The 16,085-nt window shown below is 48.6% G+C and overlaps 1 protein-coding gene across 1 annotated transcript; it reads left to right on the top strand.

The window, feature by feature from the left end:
• Positions 1-1,744: 1,744 nt before the first annotated feature.
• On the top strand, positions 1,745-4,503 carry LOC122038867 (probable L-type lectin-domain containing receptor kinase S.5). The gene is made up of 2 exons (XM_042598829.1): positions 1,745-3,318; positions 3,400-4,503. The coding sequence occupies exons 1-2, from the start codon at positions 1,917-1,919 to the stop codon at positions 4,245-4,247; spliced, it is 2,250 nt and encodes a 749-aa protein (XP_042454763.1). The 5' UTR covers positions 1,745-1,916; the 3' UTR covers positions 4,248-4,503.
• The last annotated feature ends 11,582 nt before the right edge of the window (positions 4,504-16,085 follow it).

The raw sequence follows: 16,085 nt of genomic DNA, 5'->3' as shown, positions 1-16,085 counted from the left end.
GCTCAGAGGAGACTTTTAGTGCACTTTTTCATCTGTCTTGGATTAACAACCTCCCCAGTTGTAACCAAGTAAATCTATTGAGCCTCGTCTTTTTAGTTTATTATTATTTCTATGTTTATGCAAGTGTTTTAATTAAGTTATAAGTTCGAGAAACGTCTTTTTATTTTGTTTTTGTGCAGCGGCTTTTCATCCCCCCTCTAGCTGCCCGCCAAAGATCCTAACATCCCACTCGACCAATCGGCTGGAACGCTGACGTGTATTTTGACATACTTTTGAGACATGACGTCACCAACACATGGTATGGCCTACAGACAGATTGTACGACAGACAAATCGGAGGACGTGCCCAAGACCAATTGGAGAACGTGTCCATGACCACGTGGGGAACATGTTCACAACCAATGAGAGAACATGCTCATGCCTCAAAAAGCATGCACGTCGCCCATCAGGATATTATATAAAGGGGGGTCCGTACACCGACGTAGGTACGTGTAATTCACCTTTTGCGCTTGTGTTACTGTTGTTTCATCTTTTTCTTTATGTTGATGACTGACTTGAGCGTGGAGGGCCAACGTCGGGGACTCATTCCCTGACCGGACAATGATGTTTCTCATGCTTACATATTTGGAGCGGGGTCTACATCTAGTCAACATCGGAGCGAGGTCTACATTCAGTCAACATCGGAGCGGGATCTACATCCAGTCAACGTAGTACCTACATCCCTAACTTTTCATCTCCACGATTTTTTGGGCTTCATTCTTAAATTTTTTTTAATTTTTCAAAAGATTCTGACTGGTATTTCAATAAATATACATAATCATATCTACTAAAATCGTTAGTAAAAGTACTAAAATATTGGTAGCCTTCTCTAGTTGTTATATTGAAAGGGTCGCATATAACTCTATGTATAAGTCATAACAATTCATTAGCTCGTTCATTTTGTTCACTAAAAAGAGTTTTAGTCATCTTGTCTAATAGATAAGTTTATATACCTCATATGATTCAAAATCAAATTGGTCCAAAACTTTTTCCTTATGAAGTTTAGATATGCATTTCTCATTTATATGACTCAAATGATAGTACCAAAGATATGTTATGTTTAAATTATTGGATTTTAACTATTTTGTATTTATGTTATAAATTAAATTTTCAAGGTCCAGAACGTAAAGTTTATTCATTAATTATATACTATAATAAAATATATCATTTAAATAATAAATAAAATAACATTTGTTATTGTAAATGAAAATTTTTTCCTCTCTAAACTAGAAATATAAATAATATTTCTTGTTAAAAAAAGATAGATCTGTTATCTTAGCAGCCCCCCTAATATTGATCTCACGGATATGGAGGGAGATTCATGTAGGTACATAATAATTCTCAAATTCTAAAATAAACCCAATAGACATTAATCACGGACTAATTTTCCTAGCTAGTTGTAATTGTGTTCCAGCCCATCTCCACTATCAGACTCATGTTTTATAAACAAAGTCACATCTATATAAAAAAATGATAATCTCAATTAACCTCTTTGATTATCTCTGGGGTGACCGATCCGGTTGATTATGCCCTTCATTTGAAGGAAAAATTCTTGTAAATACGTCGTAGCTGGAATTCGAACCGTGAGTATCTGAGAGACAATTTGGATGTCCTACCGTGACACCATGACTCCAAGACCGTCATGTTTATATAGATTCTTTGGGAATGAGTAATTTTTTTTTACATAATGGATTAAAGAAATCTAATTAAGGTGAAGTCGTTTACTTGAGAAGGTAAAAACTAGAAGAGAGGAAATAATGGTGTTCGATGCCACCTCGACCCCATCGGGCACCACCTTGGTTTAATCTCTTCTCACTTTGGTGTGGACATTGATCTGGTCGAACCTGGTCAGCCAAGAACGCGTCAAACAGAATAGTCATGCTACTCAGTCTTTTTCTATTAATACTTAATCCACAAGTATTAGCCTCTCATCGCTCCCTCCGCTGCATGCTCCGCCCAAATCCTCTTCTGATGGCCGTCGCCACCGCTTGCCTTCCCCTCCGTCGCCGTCGCAGCCTCCTTGCGGCCGTTTTCTTCCTCTTCCTGGTATTCCCTGCGCTCTCCCAGGCCTCCTCCGATGCCGTCCCCGCAAACTCCTCCAACTCTCGTTCCTTCGTTTTCCCCTCCTTCGACAACGTGGTCAACGGCAGCAATCTCGTCTTCTTCAAGGACGCCGCCATCAGCCCGGGTGCCCTCCAGCTCACGCCCGACCATTACGACAACGTCGACCAGCTCATGAACAAATCCGGCAACGTCTTCCTCGCCCGCTCCTTCAAACTCTGGGAGGACCTCCCCGCCACCGCCACCGCCAACGCCTCCCAGCGCGTCGCTTCCTTCAACACTTCCTTCAACATCAACGTCTACCGCCCGAACGAGGACATCCCCGGCGACGGTCTCGCCTTCGTTATTGCGCGCTCCCTCGACGGTCCGCCGCCCGGCAGCGAAGGGGCCTACCTCGGCCTCACCAACGCGACCCTAAACGGCCTCTCGACCAACCAATTCGTCGCCTTGGAGCTGGACACCGTGATGGACAGCAGCGTCGAGGACCCTGACGACAACCACGTCGGCCTCGATATCAACGGCGTCGTCTCCAATGTCACGGCCAGTATGACGCGCTTCAACATCTCGATCGCCCCTGTCTACGGGGTCAACTACACGGTGTGGATCAACTACGATGGTGGCGCGCGTTTCATCCGGATGTACATGACCGTCGTTGGAAATCCGAAGCCGGCGTCTCCGGCTCTGCAAGCGCCTCTGGATCTAAGCGAGTACCTGAATCAGCACTCTTTCTTCGGCTTCGCCGGGGCGACTGGGGAGACTTACCAGCTCAATTGCGTGCTGGCGTGGAATCTGACGGTTGAGATCCTGCCGGAGGACGACAACGGTGCTCTCTCGGGGTGGAAGTTGGGGGCGGTGATCGGCGCCGCGGCGTTAGTCGGGTTGGCGCTGGTTGTAGGGGTGGTGGTGTGGATGCACATGAGGCGGCGGAGGGTGAGGGACGTGGACTCGGGGGCAGTGATGGCGGGGACGCTCAGGAGCCTGCCAGGGACGCCGAGGGAGTTCGAGTTCAAGGAACTGCGGAGGGCGACGAGGAACTTCGACGAGAAGATGAAGCTTGGGCAGGGTGGGTTCGGGGTGGTCTACCGGGGGATTTTACCGGGAGAGAACCGCCAGCTGGCGGTGAAGAAGTTTTCCAGGGGAAGCAGCGGCACCGATGACTTCCTCAAGGAGCTCACCATCATCAACCGCCTCCGCCACAAGCATCTTGTGCCCCTCGTCGGTGAGTCTTTCAATTAGTGTTGCAGAGAAATCGATTTGTCGAGTAGAAAATTTGATCAATTGATCTCTTAATAACAATCAGGGTGGTGCCATGAAAAGGGGATTCTGCTTCTGGTGTACGAGTACATGCCGAACGGCAGTCTGGATCAGCACCTCTACGGCGGCGACAACGACCACCGGCCTCTGCTGGGGTGGGAGCGGCGCTACAACATCGTGGCCGGGGTGGGGTCGGCGCTGCACTACCTCCACGAGGAGTACGACCAGCTCGTGATCCACCGCGACCTCAAGTCCTCCAACGTTATGCTCGACGCCGGCTTCGGTGCGCGCCTCGGCGACTTCGGCCTCGCGCGCGCGCTGGAGATCGACAAAACCTCCTACGCCGAGCTGGAGCTGGCCGGCGTCCCCGGCACGCTGGGCTACATCGCCCCTGAGTGCTTCCACACCGGCAAGGCCACGCGCACCTCCGATGTCTTCGGCTTCGGGGCCGTCGTCCTCGAGGTCGTCTGCGGCCGCCGCCCCCGCGGCGACAACGGACAGTTCCTCACCGACTCGGTCTGGAAGCTCCACGGCGACGGCCACATCCTCGACGCCGTCGACCCGCGCCTCGACGGCGAGTTCGACGCCCAGGACGCCGAGCGCCTCCTCCTTCTCGGCCTCGCCTGCAGCCACCCAATCCCGTCCGATCGTCCCAAGACAGAGACCATCCTCCAGATCCTCTCCCGGTCGGTGCCTCCGCCCACAGTGCCGGCCGCGAAGCCCTCCTTCGTCTGGCCCTCCGGCCCCGTGGACGATGAGGAAGACGACCGCCTCCGGCTGATACGCAGGGCGGCGATGAGCATGAGCATGACGTCGTCAAACTATGCGTCATCAGCCGGGTACACGACCTCGCAGTCCCAATACCTCAGCCGAGATGGACCCCCTCCAGTCTGACGGCGAGGTTTATCCCCCAAAGTAGACGACTTTGGAGGAGCTCAAGCAATCTACGCGATAAACTTGGACTATTATTTACAGTGAGAAGGACGTTAATGGCTGCCGGTCGTCTCAACAAATCCATCGCAATCGCATCGTCATGCAAAACAAATAGAATTCATTTTGATTCCTTCTGCCGATCGGTCGTCGGTATGAACCTTCCCAGTACTTGCCTGTACAAAGTCAACATTTAATTTTGTTCTATGTCTTTAAATCGCGTTCCTTGACTATTTTTTTCAGCCGCTTAAAATAATTCTTTTAAAATTGTTTGTCAATAATGTAAATTATATAATGGCAACTATTTGCAAAATAGCTTGGTTCGTTGAAACATTCCTATAAATTGATTGTACAATAAAATATTATTTTGGTGGATCAGCATTAATGAAAATATTTTAAGAACTAAAACTAACTATCTAATTCAAATAGAATTTTTTATATAAAAGTTCGAATAACTTCAGTTGATTTTGAATGAAATATTAGAGGGTCTCAGTTTAAGTGATTGCTAATAATTTTGTTAAAATGCAGTCACCTCAAAGTTTACATGCTTAACATGTATTTTAAATTTAAAATTGTCAAAATATTCCTATAATTAAAAAATTATATGATTCTACCTCATACGCGTTAGGACTGGGTAAATACATTTTGTATAATTTTTTAATTAAAATAAAATGTACGTGATCCGGCAGTAAGAATGGGGGACCCACTTCCTGAAGGGTCTTAACTTGAGAACCGATGAAGGGCTGACTAAGCGGTTAATGGTCGAGCCGATCAGCCGGGTTGATCCGAGCGGAGTTAGAGATAACTCATCCATGGGGTTGGGTGTCCGACGCCAAGGCAGGAGGATCGAAGGGCCGACCGGGAGCCCGAACGGCAGGGGCCAAAGAGCCGAGCGGGCAACCCGCCCGGACAAAATAAGGGCGAGGGGAAAAAAGGTGGCCGAGCGGCCTATGCGCTCGGCTCGGGATATGGAATATCGGTAGAAGCATGTCTGATGATTAGGCCGTACACAAGATCGCACGATGGAGGATCTTGCCGTCACATCATGGAAAGGTTGATACAGTAGCAGTATGGCCTCAGGGACGCCTTTTCTGACGGATCCATATCTGGGCATGGCCCTTCTGACAGACCCATGCCTGGGCATGGTCAAATGCAGGTGATTGCTTTGATTGGCGCGCCCAGGTTTCTTCGAGGGGTCTATATAAGGCCCCAATTTCTTCACCGGAAGTATGCACGTCTTCATCTTGAGGCCACCTTTTTGTCATTCCTCGCCTGACTTGAGCGTCGGAGGACCGTCGCCGGGACACCCCTCCCGGCTCGGTTTTGTTGCAGGTTCGCCGGAGCACTCGAAGATCCAGCAGAGAGCGCCACGTGCCCAGCGTCCACTGACTCTTGGTTCGGACAGGATCAGTACGTATAAGTGCACAGCTAAAAGAGCCGGTGCTCAGTAGCAGCTGCTACTCTAGTTGCCCCGATTACCTCTTTGGTATAGCTAATGATTGGATATAAGCTGTCATCTCGGGACGGTCTAGTCGTTAGCGCATGAAGTGTTGCCATCATGAAGTTTAGAGTTCGAATTTCGATAAAATCGAGATAAATATCTCCCTTATATAGTAGTTACTATTCCAAAGACTATCTTTTGCCGCCATGACTGGGCATAGGCCAGACGGATATTGATCCGGTGGTAAGAATCCGGAACCCCATAACGAGGGGTCAACGCCACTAGGAGGTCAAAGGGCCCAGTGGCTCGTTGGAGAAGGACGAGCCGACCGGATTTGGAAGAAAGGGACATCTGATAGTAAAAAGCACCCTGGTAAGGACCAGGGTTCCGACGCTCAATGAAACAGTACATAATCACCGAGCGGAGGGACGCGCCGCCCGGCCGACGAAGGGAATTAAGGCCGGCCGGACGCCGTTCTTTGCCCTGTCGACCGGACGGATGTCCTAGCCGGGCGATGGGTAAAGAAAGGGAACACCCTCTGACAGCCGTCAAGTCGCATGGCTACGTCATACTCCTACTCTGGTAACGGGATGTCCTGTTGTCCCATCGAAGACATGCTCGGACTGTAGCAGTATGGTGTCAGGTAAGCTCTTTGACAATCGCATACCAAAGTATGGGTTGCTGACACGTCTACACCTCGGTGAACGTGCATTAGTTCTCTCCTCGCTCTATAAATAGAGCCTCTTACTTCGCCGCAGGTACGCGCGAGTCTTCATCTTGCAGCCACCTTCTTCATCTATTTCTTGCCTGACTTGAGCGTCGGAGGGCCGTCGCCGGGACACCCCCCCCCCCCGGCTCGGTTTTGTTGCAGGTTCGCCGGAGCACTCGAGGATCCAGCAGGGAGCGTCACATCCCCAGCATTCGTTGACCCCTGATTCGGACAGGATCAGATATGATTCAAAAAATTTTGAGGGGCGTAGATGACAGTCCACACGGATGTGTATGCAGCGGTGCAGGTATTCTTTTCAAAATCAGAATATGCACTGTCCGTCGTATACTACCGACTGATTTCGTATTGTACGGTGATTTACAAAATCATTTATAAGGTGCTAGCAATCAATTTCGCATGATTTTGAGCAAAATTTTGGATCCTGCACAAGCCGCCTATGTTGAAGGTAGATCCATAGTGGAAACATCCATCTTACTTAAGAATTGTTACGAAAATATGCATGGAAGCGGGTCTCACCGAGACGTGTGCTCAAAGTAGACCTACAAAAGGTTTTTGATACGGTGGATTAAACCTTCTTGATAGCTGCCCTCCCACGTTTTGGCTTCCCTCAACAATATTGGGCTTGGATTGAGGAGTGCATCACAACCTTATCTTAATCGGTGGACATCAATGATGCCATGTATGGATTCCTCAAAAGCCGGAGGGAGCTACAGCAAGGTCACCCGCTCTCACCATTTCTCTTTGAATTATCTTTGGAGGTGTTTTCATGATCACTCAAAGTGACATCAAGGCAGCCCACATTCCACTGTCATCCCATGTGCTGCGGCATGTAGATCTCGTGTTGGTGCAGTCGATTTCCAGGATTTTAATATTTGTTTGAAAATATATTTAATGAATTTCAAATAGTCAAGGTGACTGAAGGCTTGACAGTGGTAAGTAGTTTATTGAGTAACTAACAAGTCCAAATGGTTAAGGTGATTGAAGGATAAACAGTAGTGAGTAGTCTACCGAGTGACTAGTAAGTCCAAGTGGTCACAGTGAGTGAAGGCTTGGCAGTTGTAAGCAATCTACTGAGTGACTAATAAATCCAATTAGTCAAGGTGACTAGAGACTTGGCAGCGATACAAAGTTTACCGAGTGACTAGTTCTAACTAGAGATTAGACAGATGAAAGGTCTTCGAAGAGTAAACTACAAACAAGTGTGGTCGAATGACTTTATAACTATTGTGCTAACACTGCAGTGCGATTTTATATTTATGGTGTTAACTCATTGTTGCAGGAAAATCTTAGTCAATCAGGTTGATCAGACATTAAGCAAGACTAGAAAAAGTTTAAACAAGTCTGGAGGATCAAATATTTAGCGAGTAAGTTAAGGTAAGCTCATGGAGTGGAGTGGTGAGATCATGTCCCAATTGGGACAATCTTAGGAAATGATCCGACTCAAGAAACCAATGGAGGTTTCTAAGTCAAAATCAAAACAGTCCTAACTGTTATATTAATGCATGCATACTTATCTATTTCTAACTTTGTTTTGCAGGATCATTATTATTATACTATGCTAACTTTGTTTTTATAGAAAAATAATGTTTGACATGATCCAAAAGTTTGGTCGATCGAACTAAGTGGTTCAGTTGACATATTCTCAGTGATGAGATTAGATCATATTCAAATTGAGTAAAAGAAGGAAATATTGATTCAGTCGACTAATATAATGATCAGTCGACCAAACATTTTTGTTAACCAAAGATCAGATAAGATCGGATCACTCGAGGTTGGAAATAATATAGTTCAATTGACTGAACATGTGATCAGTCGACTAAACACATTTGATAAGAAAAGATCATATCAGATCGGATCAAGCAACAAAAGGAAGTTCTTGGTGTTTAGCTAACAAAATAGGGATTCAATAGACCGATCCAGGCTGATTTCATGGAAGATACGATCGGGACATATCGTGAACCTGGACGCGAAGCCTAATAAATTATGAAGGCCGATCGACCGAAAAAGGATCAATCGACTGAATAAAAAAGTTATAAAAAAAGCCTTGAGGTCCAAGACTGATGATCAATTCTTTAAACGAATCACTCATTTCTACTCTGCTCTATTCTGTACGTGCAAATGCTAATATGCCAAATCTCTCCGACAACCTACTCTATTTTGTTATTGATAACTTTTCATTATTTACTTGCATTTATTATTATTAAAAGGATAGTAATATGTTACTATCAGCTTTATCTTTGTAAGCTCTTCTCCGTCACCAAAAGCTTTCGGAAGGATATTTTAGTGATTGCCCATTCAAAACGGTCCTAGGGATCATGGGGTCTTAAAGTAGTAGGCACTGAACTACGAACCAAGTAAACCACTTAAGTTCTTATTGTCTTGTTTTACTTTCCATTGTCTATCTTTGTTTTCACAAAAAGAAAGGTTTTTCAAATGAGTAATATTCAACCCCTCCCCTTCTCTCACGTTTTTCAGTCCTACATCACGCACTTGGCATATGTTGACGACCTGCTCATCTTCGCTCGGGAGGACAAATCGACCGTGACCTTAGTGTTAGGTTGCTTAGAGAAGTTTGGGAGCATAATCAAACTTCATCCGAACCTCCACAAATCCAGATTCTATAGTGCAGGGGTGACTGACCGGACCACAGAGAGGCTGATGCAGATTGCCAATTTTCAATGTAGAACCTTTCCGTTCCACTATCTTGACATCTCAATTGTGATGAAGAAGCTCCGTACCAACAATTATGGTATGTTGACAGAGGTTATAATGAGAAAGTTTGCTTCTTTGCTAAGGCATACCTTATCGTAAGCTGGCAAACTCGAATTAGTGAAGACGATGCTCTAAGGTATCAAATGCTTTTGTCTTTCTATCTTACCAATTCCATATGCAATCATCAACAAGATTTATGTCTTATGCCACTAGCTCCTTTGTATGGTCCACCAAGTATTTGCCCATTTCTTAGGCTACCATGTGCTTGGCAAAGGAGGAAGGGGGGATATGGACTACGCAATCGATAAACATGGAACTCCGTATTGTTATTCAAATCTTTGTGGGATATCCAATCCAAAAAGGACTCCCTTTGGGTTCTATAAGTTCATCACCAATACCTCTAGCTCACTGAGATGTGGGAGTGGCAAGTCAAGGCATCCTACAATCCACTCATCAGGAATCTCATCCAAATCTATCAAGCTATCCAGCTAGGAACAGATTTTGTCTAGACTAAGGCAGAGGTTGGTGTGGACAACAGTGTGACCCAAGCTGGTGCATAGAGTGAAGCTACCTAGTGTTATGTTGGTGTGTAGAGCAGAGACACCTAGTGTGGAAGGCGATGCAACCTAGGCTGGCATAGAGGCCCCCAATACATAGGTGGTGCGATCTAGTCTGGTGCGCAGAGCGGAGGCACCCAGTGTGGAGGCGGTGCTTTAAGTACCCCGAGTTGATTTTGATGTGATCAATCGAGTTAAGTTAGGCTTTATGATTTTGATTCCTTTTGTCTAAGTATGCAGGGACTTCAGAACATAAGAAGTCGAGCAGAAGACATAACTAATGAGAAGCGAGCCGACAGACTCAGTGCATCCGAGAGACGAAGAGCCGTAGAAGAGTATATAGGCGGACGAGAAAGACGCTGGCGGTGCTTTTCAGGGATAAGAAGCTGGGGAGGAATACTGCTTGACCTGGCGGTAAGAATGGGGGACCCACAGATGGGGTCCCGTCCGAGCGGAGCCAGAGATTACCCAGCCAAAGGTTTGGGTTTCCGACGCCAAAGCAGAAGAACCGGAGCCGAGTGGCCGAGCGGAGGTGTCCGCTCGGCCGAGGACAGAATGGCCGAGCGGAGGTATCCGCTCGGCCGGAATCGTGGCGAGGGAACAGTGGTTAGCCGAGCGGCCTATTCGCTCGGCTCGGGATATGATATGTCAGCAAAGGCATGATGATTAGACTGTACGCAAGATGACATTATTAAAGGCCCCACCATCACGTCACGGAAAGGTTGATACAGTAGCAGTATGGTCTTATGGATGCCCTTCTGACAGGCCCACACCTAGGCATGGTCGAAAGCAGGTGATCGCTTCGATTGGTGTGCCCAGGTTCCTTCGAGAGGTCTATATAAGACCTCCATTTCTTCAACCGGAGGTACACAAGTCTACATTTTCTGAGCCGCTTTCTTATTCCCTCGCCTAACTTGAGCGTCGGAGGGCCGTCGCCGGGACACCCCCCCCCCCGGCTCGGTTTTGTTGCAGGTTCGCCGGAGCGCTCGAGGATCCAGCAGGGAGCGCCACATCCCTAGCGTCCATTGACCCTGGTTCGGACAGGATCAAATTGGCGCCGTCTGTGGGAACGCGCCTGTATCCGAGCGGAATAGATGGACGAAGCTGGACGACCTCACCGTGACGCTCTCCCAGGAGAAACTTGACGCTCTAATTGAGGCAAGAGCAGCTAAGCTCGTGGAGCAACAGAAACAGAAGGCTCAAGCTGAGCGGATATCTGAGCGGCCTAGGAGGAACGACCGGAGAAGCATTAGAAATGGGGGCAAAATAAGGGTCCGACCAACACTCAAGTGGGAGTAACTCCTGCCCCGATATCGGTCCGACGAGGGAGCCATGATGCGTTTCGACAAGTATATATATTCTTCATCACTCCACGGGTATTCGGGAGTCGAGGAATTGGGTCAGAACCCTCGCTGGTCGGCAGGTCAGTTCTTCAGTTATCCTCTTTCCGTTGTAAGATTTATTATAGTTCCTCGAGCTAAAAGCCCCGTGCCGCTCGGCCGGGAGTGTATAAACCGAGCCACGAGCTCGATGGGAAGACCCCGTGCCGCTCGGCCGGGAGAGTATAAACCGAGCCAAGAGCTCGATAGGAAGCCCGTGCCGCTCGGCCGGGAGTATAAGCCGAGCCCCTAGCTCGATGGGAAGACCCCGTGCCGCTCGACCGGGAGAGTATAAACCGAGCCAAGAGCTCGATGGGAAGCCCGTGCCGCTCGGCCGGGAGTATAAGCTGAGCCCCTAGCTCGATGGGAAGACCCCGTGCCGCTCGGCTGGGAGTGTATAAACCGAGCCACGAGCTCGATGGGAAGACCCCGTGCCGCTCGGCCGGGAGTATAAGCCGAGCCCCGAGCTCGATTGGAAGACCCCGTGCCGCTCGGCCGGGAGTGTATAAACCGAGCCACGAGCTCGATGGGAAGACCCCGTGCCGCTCGGCCGGGAGTGTATAAACCGAGCCACGAGCTCGATGGGAAGACCCCGTGCCGCTCGGCCGGGAGAGTATAAACCGAGCCAAGAGCTCGATGGGAAGCCCGTGCCGCTCGGCCGGGAGTATAAGCCGAGCCCCTAGCTCGATGGGAAGACCCCGTGCCGCTCGGCCGGGAGTGTATAAACCGAGCCACGAGCTCGATGGGAAGACCTCGTGCCGCTCGGTCGGGAGTATAAGCCGAGCCACGAGCTCGATGGGAAGACCCCGTGCCGCTCGGCCGGGAGAGTATAAACCGAGCCAAGAGCTCGATGGGAAGCCCGTACCGTTCGGACGGAGGTATATTAGCCGAGCCAAAAGGCTCGAGCATCGAAGGCCCCGGACCGTTCGGCCGGAGGTAAATTATCCGAGCCAAACGCTCGAGTATCGAAGGCCCCGTACCATTCGGACGGAGGTATATTAGCCGAGCCAAAAGGCTCGAGTGTCGAAGGCCCCGTACCGTTCGGACGGAGGTATATTAGCCGAGCCAAAGGCTCGAGGATCGAAGGCCCCGGACCGTTTGGCCGGAGGTAAATTATCCGAGCCAAACGCTCGAGTATCGAAGGCCCCGTACCGTTCGGATGGAGGTATATTAGCCGAGCCAAAAGGCTCGAGGATCGAAGGCCCCAAGCCGTTCGGCCGGAGGTAAATTATTCGAGCAAAATGCTCAAGGACGAAGGCCCAAGCCGTTCGGCCGGGCGTGCGATATCCTTGCATCGGCATAAAAAACCGAAGGCCCCGTGCCGCTCGGCCGGAGGCAAATTATCGGAGCCAAGCGCTCGACGACGAAGGCCCCGAGCTGCTCAGCCGGAGGTATATTGTACGAGCCAAAGACTCAATTCCGAAGACCCTATGCCGTTCGGCCAGGTAAACATTGTCCAAACTAGGCTTAAAAGCCCGACGAGCTCCGTCGTTAAAGATCAAGAGCCGCGCCGACCGGCTATAAATATCCGCGCCGACGAGCTCCGTCGTTAAAGGTCGAGAGCCGCGCCGACCGGCTATAAATATCCGAGCGGAAGACCGACGAGCTCCGTCGTTAAAAATCGAGAGACGAGCTGGCATCTATAAATCCCCGAGCGGAAGGCCGACGAGCTCCGTCTTTAAAGATCGAGAGCCGCGCCGACCGGCTATAAATATCCGCGCCGTCGAGCTCCGACGTTAAAGATCGAGAGCCGCGCCGACCGGCTATAAATATCCGCGCCGTCGAGCTTCGACGTTAAAGATCGAGAGCCGCGCCGACCGGCTATAAATATTCGCGCCGTCGAGCTCCGACGTTAAAGATCGAGAGCCGCGCCGACCGGCTATAAATATCCGCACCGTCGAGCTTCGACGCTAAAGATCGAGAGCCGCGCCGACCGGCTATAAATATCCGCGCCGATGAGCTCCGTCGTTAAAGATCGAGAGCCGCGCCGACCGGCTATAAATATCCGCGCCGTCGAGCTCCGACGTTAAAGATCGAGAGCCGCGCCGACCGGCTATAAATATCCGCGCCGACGAGCTCCGTCGTTAAAGGTCGAGAGCCGCGCCGACCGGCTATAAATATCCGAGCGGAAGACCGACGAGCTCTGTCGTTAAAAATCGAGAGACGAGCCGGCGTATATAAATCCCCGAGCGGAAGGCCGACGAGCTCCGTCTTTAAAGATCGAGAGCCGCGCCGACCGGCTATAAATATCCGCGCCGTCGAGCTCCGACGTTAAAGATCGAGAGCCGCGCCGACCGGCTATAAATATCCGCGCCGACGAGCTCCGTCGTTAAAGGTCGAGAGCCGCGCCGACCGGCTATAAATATCCGAGCGGAAGACCGACGAGCTCCGTCGTTAAAAATCGAGAGACGAGCCGGCGTCTAAAAATCCCCGAGCGGAAGGCCGACGAGCTCCGTCGTTAAAGATCGAGAGCCGCGCCGACCGGCTATAAATATCCGCGCCATCGAGCTCCGACGTTAAAAATCGAGAGACGAGCCGGCGTCTATAAATATCCGCGCCGACGAGTTCATCATCTAGCCGTTCATTTCAAAACAAAGGGCGTCCCATCGTACGGAGCGTCACCGCCACTAAAGACGAGCCACGTGGCGCTCTGTCACCAAGCGCAATTAACGCGCCCATACCACGCATGCTTCGGCTTAATGAAAAAGACTTGCGCGATTTTCAAGAGGATTTAGACATGCAAACATCCACGTTGGGCGCCAAGGCATACAAAGCGAAGAGCCGAGCGGATAAATTTGGCATAAGGGCCGAACGACTCAAGGGATATCAGCAGCAGCGATAAGGCGACGACTGCCCGCTCGGACACACAGTCCAGTCAGTCGGACTCACTGCCTCCTTCGACTAGACTTGGAGGGGAGGCAAGTGATCCGGCGGTAAGAATGGGGGACCCACAGATGGGGTCCCGTCCGAGCGGAGCCAGAGATTACCCAGCCAAAGGTTTGGGTTTCCGACGCCAAAGCAGAAGAACCGGAGCCGAGTGGCTGAGCGGAGGTGTCCGCTCGGCCGAGGACAGAATGGCCGAGCGGAGGTATCCGCTCGGCCGGAATCGTGGCGAGGGAACAGTGGTTAGCCGAGCGGCCTATTCGCTCGGCTCGGAATATGATATGTCAGCAAAGGCATGATGATTAGACTGTACGCAAGATGACATTATTAAAGGCCCCACCATCACATCACGGAAAGGTTGATACAGTAGCAGTATGGTCTTATGGATGCCCTTCTGACAGGCTCACACCTAGGCATGGTCGAAAGCAGGTGATCGCTTCGATTGGTGTGCCCAGGATCCTTCGAGAGGTCTATATAAGGCCTCCATTTCTTCAACCGGAGGTACACAAGTCTACATTTTCTGAGCCGCTTTCTTATTCCCTCGCCTAACTTGAGCGTCGGAGGGCCGTCGCCGGGACCCCCCCCCCCCCCCCGGCTCGGTTTTGTTGCAGGTTCGCCGGAGCGCTCGGGGATCCAGCAGGGAGCGCCACATCCCCAACGTCCATTGACCCTGGTTCGGACAGGATCACTGCTCAAGGAGAAGACCGAAGTTGGGTTTGGGTGAGCTCAACTCTAGACGCCCGGAGTATCACCCAAACGATCGGACAAGAAAATAGTTAACTCTAAGTTAATCGTGTCTAGACGCTCAAACCCATGAAGCATTCTGATGTACCCATGAGTTAACTATGGATCGAATTAACAGTTCTTCAATCTAATTATCAAAAACATAGAGATGAAGATTCTGATACCATGTAGAAATTGATGCTAAAGAAAACTAGCCATCTTTATTGATGAATAAAAAAAAAGATGGTAAGAAAATAAAGAGTACAAAGTCTTATATAGTTAATTATCAGAAAACCTAAATCCTAAATTGAAAAGATAAAAAACTAAACTACCCTCAAAATTATAAATAAATAATTCTAATTATATAATCTAACACTCTTAATATATGCTATAATGAAATAAAGGATCAATTCTTAATATGTACATATTATTGGAAAAAAAAAAATCTCTTACTCTCTAATCACTGATGATCATTTATAAATTAACTCTATGACTTATTTTCTGAATCTGAAGGATGTACAAGAAGATCAATGAAATTACCATTTGCTACGGTGACAATCTCTTAATACAATTTACCGTTATAAACAAACTTAAAAAATAATATTATAAATTTTATATTGGAAACGCAAAGGTCACCACATTTGACCTGTGAACGCGTGGAGACAAAGTCGTGGGACCGGTCGGTGCCGCCAACTAAGAATTAGACCAGCTCAGAGTCCAACTCCATCAAATTCAAAATGAACAATTTTTTTTTTTGTTAAATTATCACAATTTCTAATTTCTTAATTTATTATCATATTTAAAACTTTTTATACTTATACTCCCATATAAAATTTATTAATTCACATAAACTCTACGATTGCAAATGATATTTACTAATACCACTAATTTTTATAAGTTTAAATATTTTATTATTATTGAGTTTAATATATTGTTGAATTAATAATACTAATACAGCTCCTTTTAGCTAAGTCTCGATGGGCCGTGCAATTGAAACGGCCCACTTAATTTGCATAAGATAAGAAGGAAACCATTAATCGGTTCGATCAATTAGAATTAAAATTTTAATTTAATTTATTGAGCAAATTAAATCGGCTCAATTAGATTAGATCGATGGATGAACAATTACTGATATGAACAGAAACGATCGAGCGAGCTCAACGTACGTAGCTCAGTTTCGCATGCAGAAACCCTCTGTGCGTCTGATCTATACCCACTGCATGCGTCGGCTGCTCGATCGATCGATCGACTGCACGGGAGACGCCAAACAGAAAAACCAGAGCGCAGGGGAAACAACGCGAGCTGAGAGGAGCAGGTGAGTTTGTCGGCCATTGAAGCCCAAATCCCCGGCAGAGATCCGCCCTCCAAGCGACGACG

This window comes from Zingiber officinale, chromosome 1A, assembly GCF_018446385.1.
Source record: "Zingiber officinale cultivar Zhangliang chromosome 1A, Zo_v1.1, whole genome shotgun sequence".
Lineage (NCBI taxonomy): Eukaryota > Viridiplantae > Streptophyta > Magnoliopsida > Zingiberales > Zingiberaceae > Zingiber > Zingiber officinale.
The sequence above is the reverse complement of the archived record's forward strand: the minus strand, read 5'-3'. Positions and strand labels throughout refer to the sequence as shown.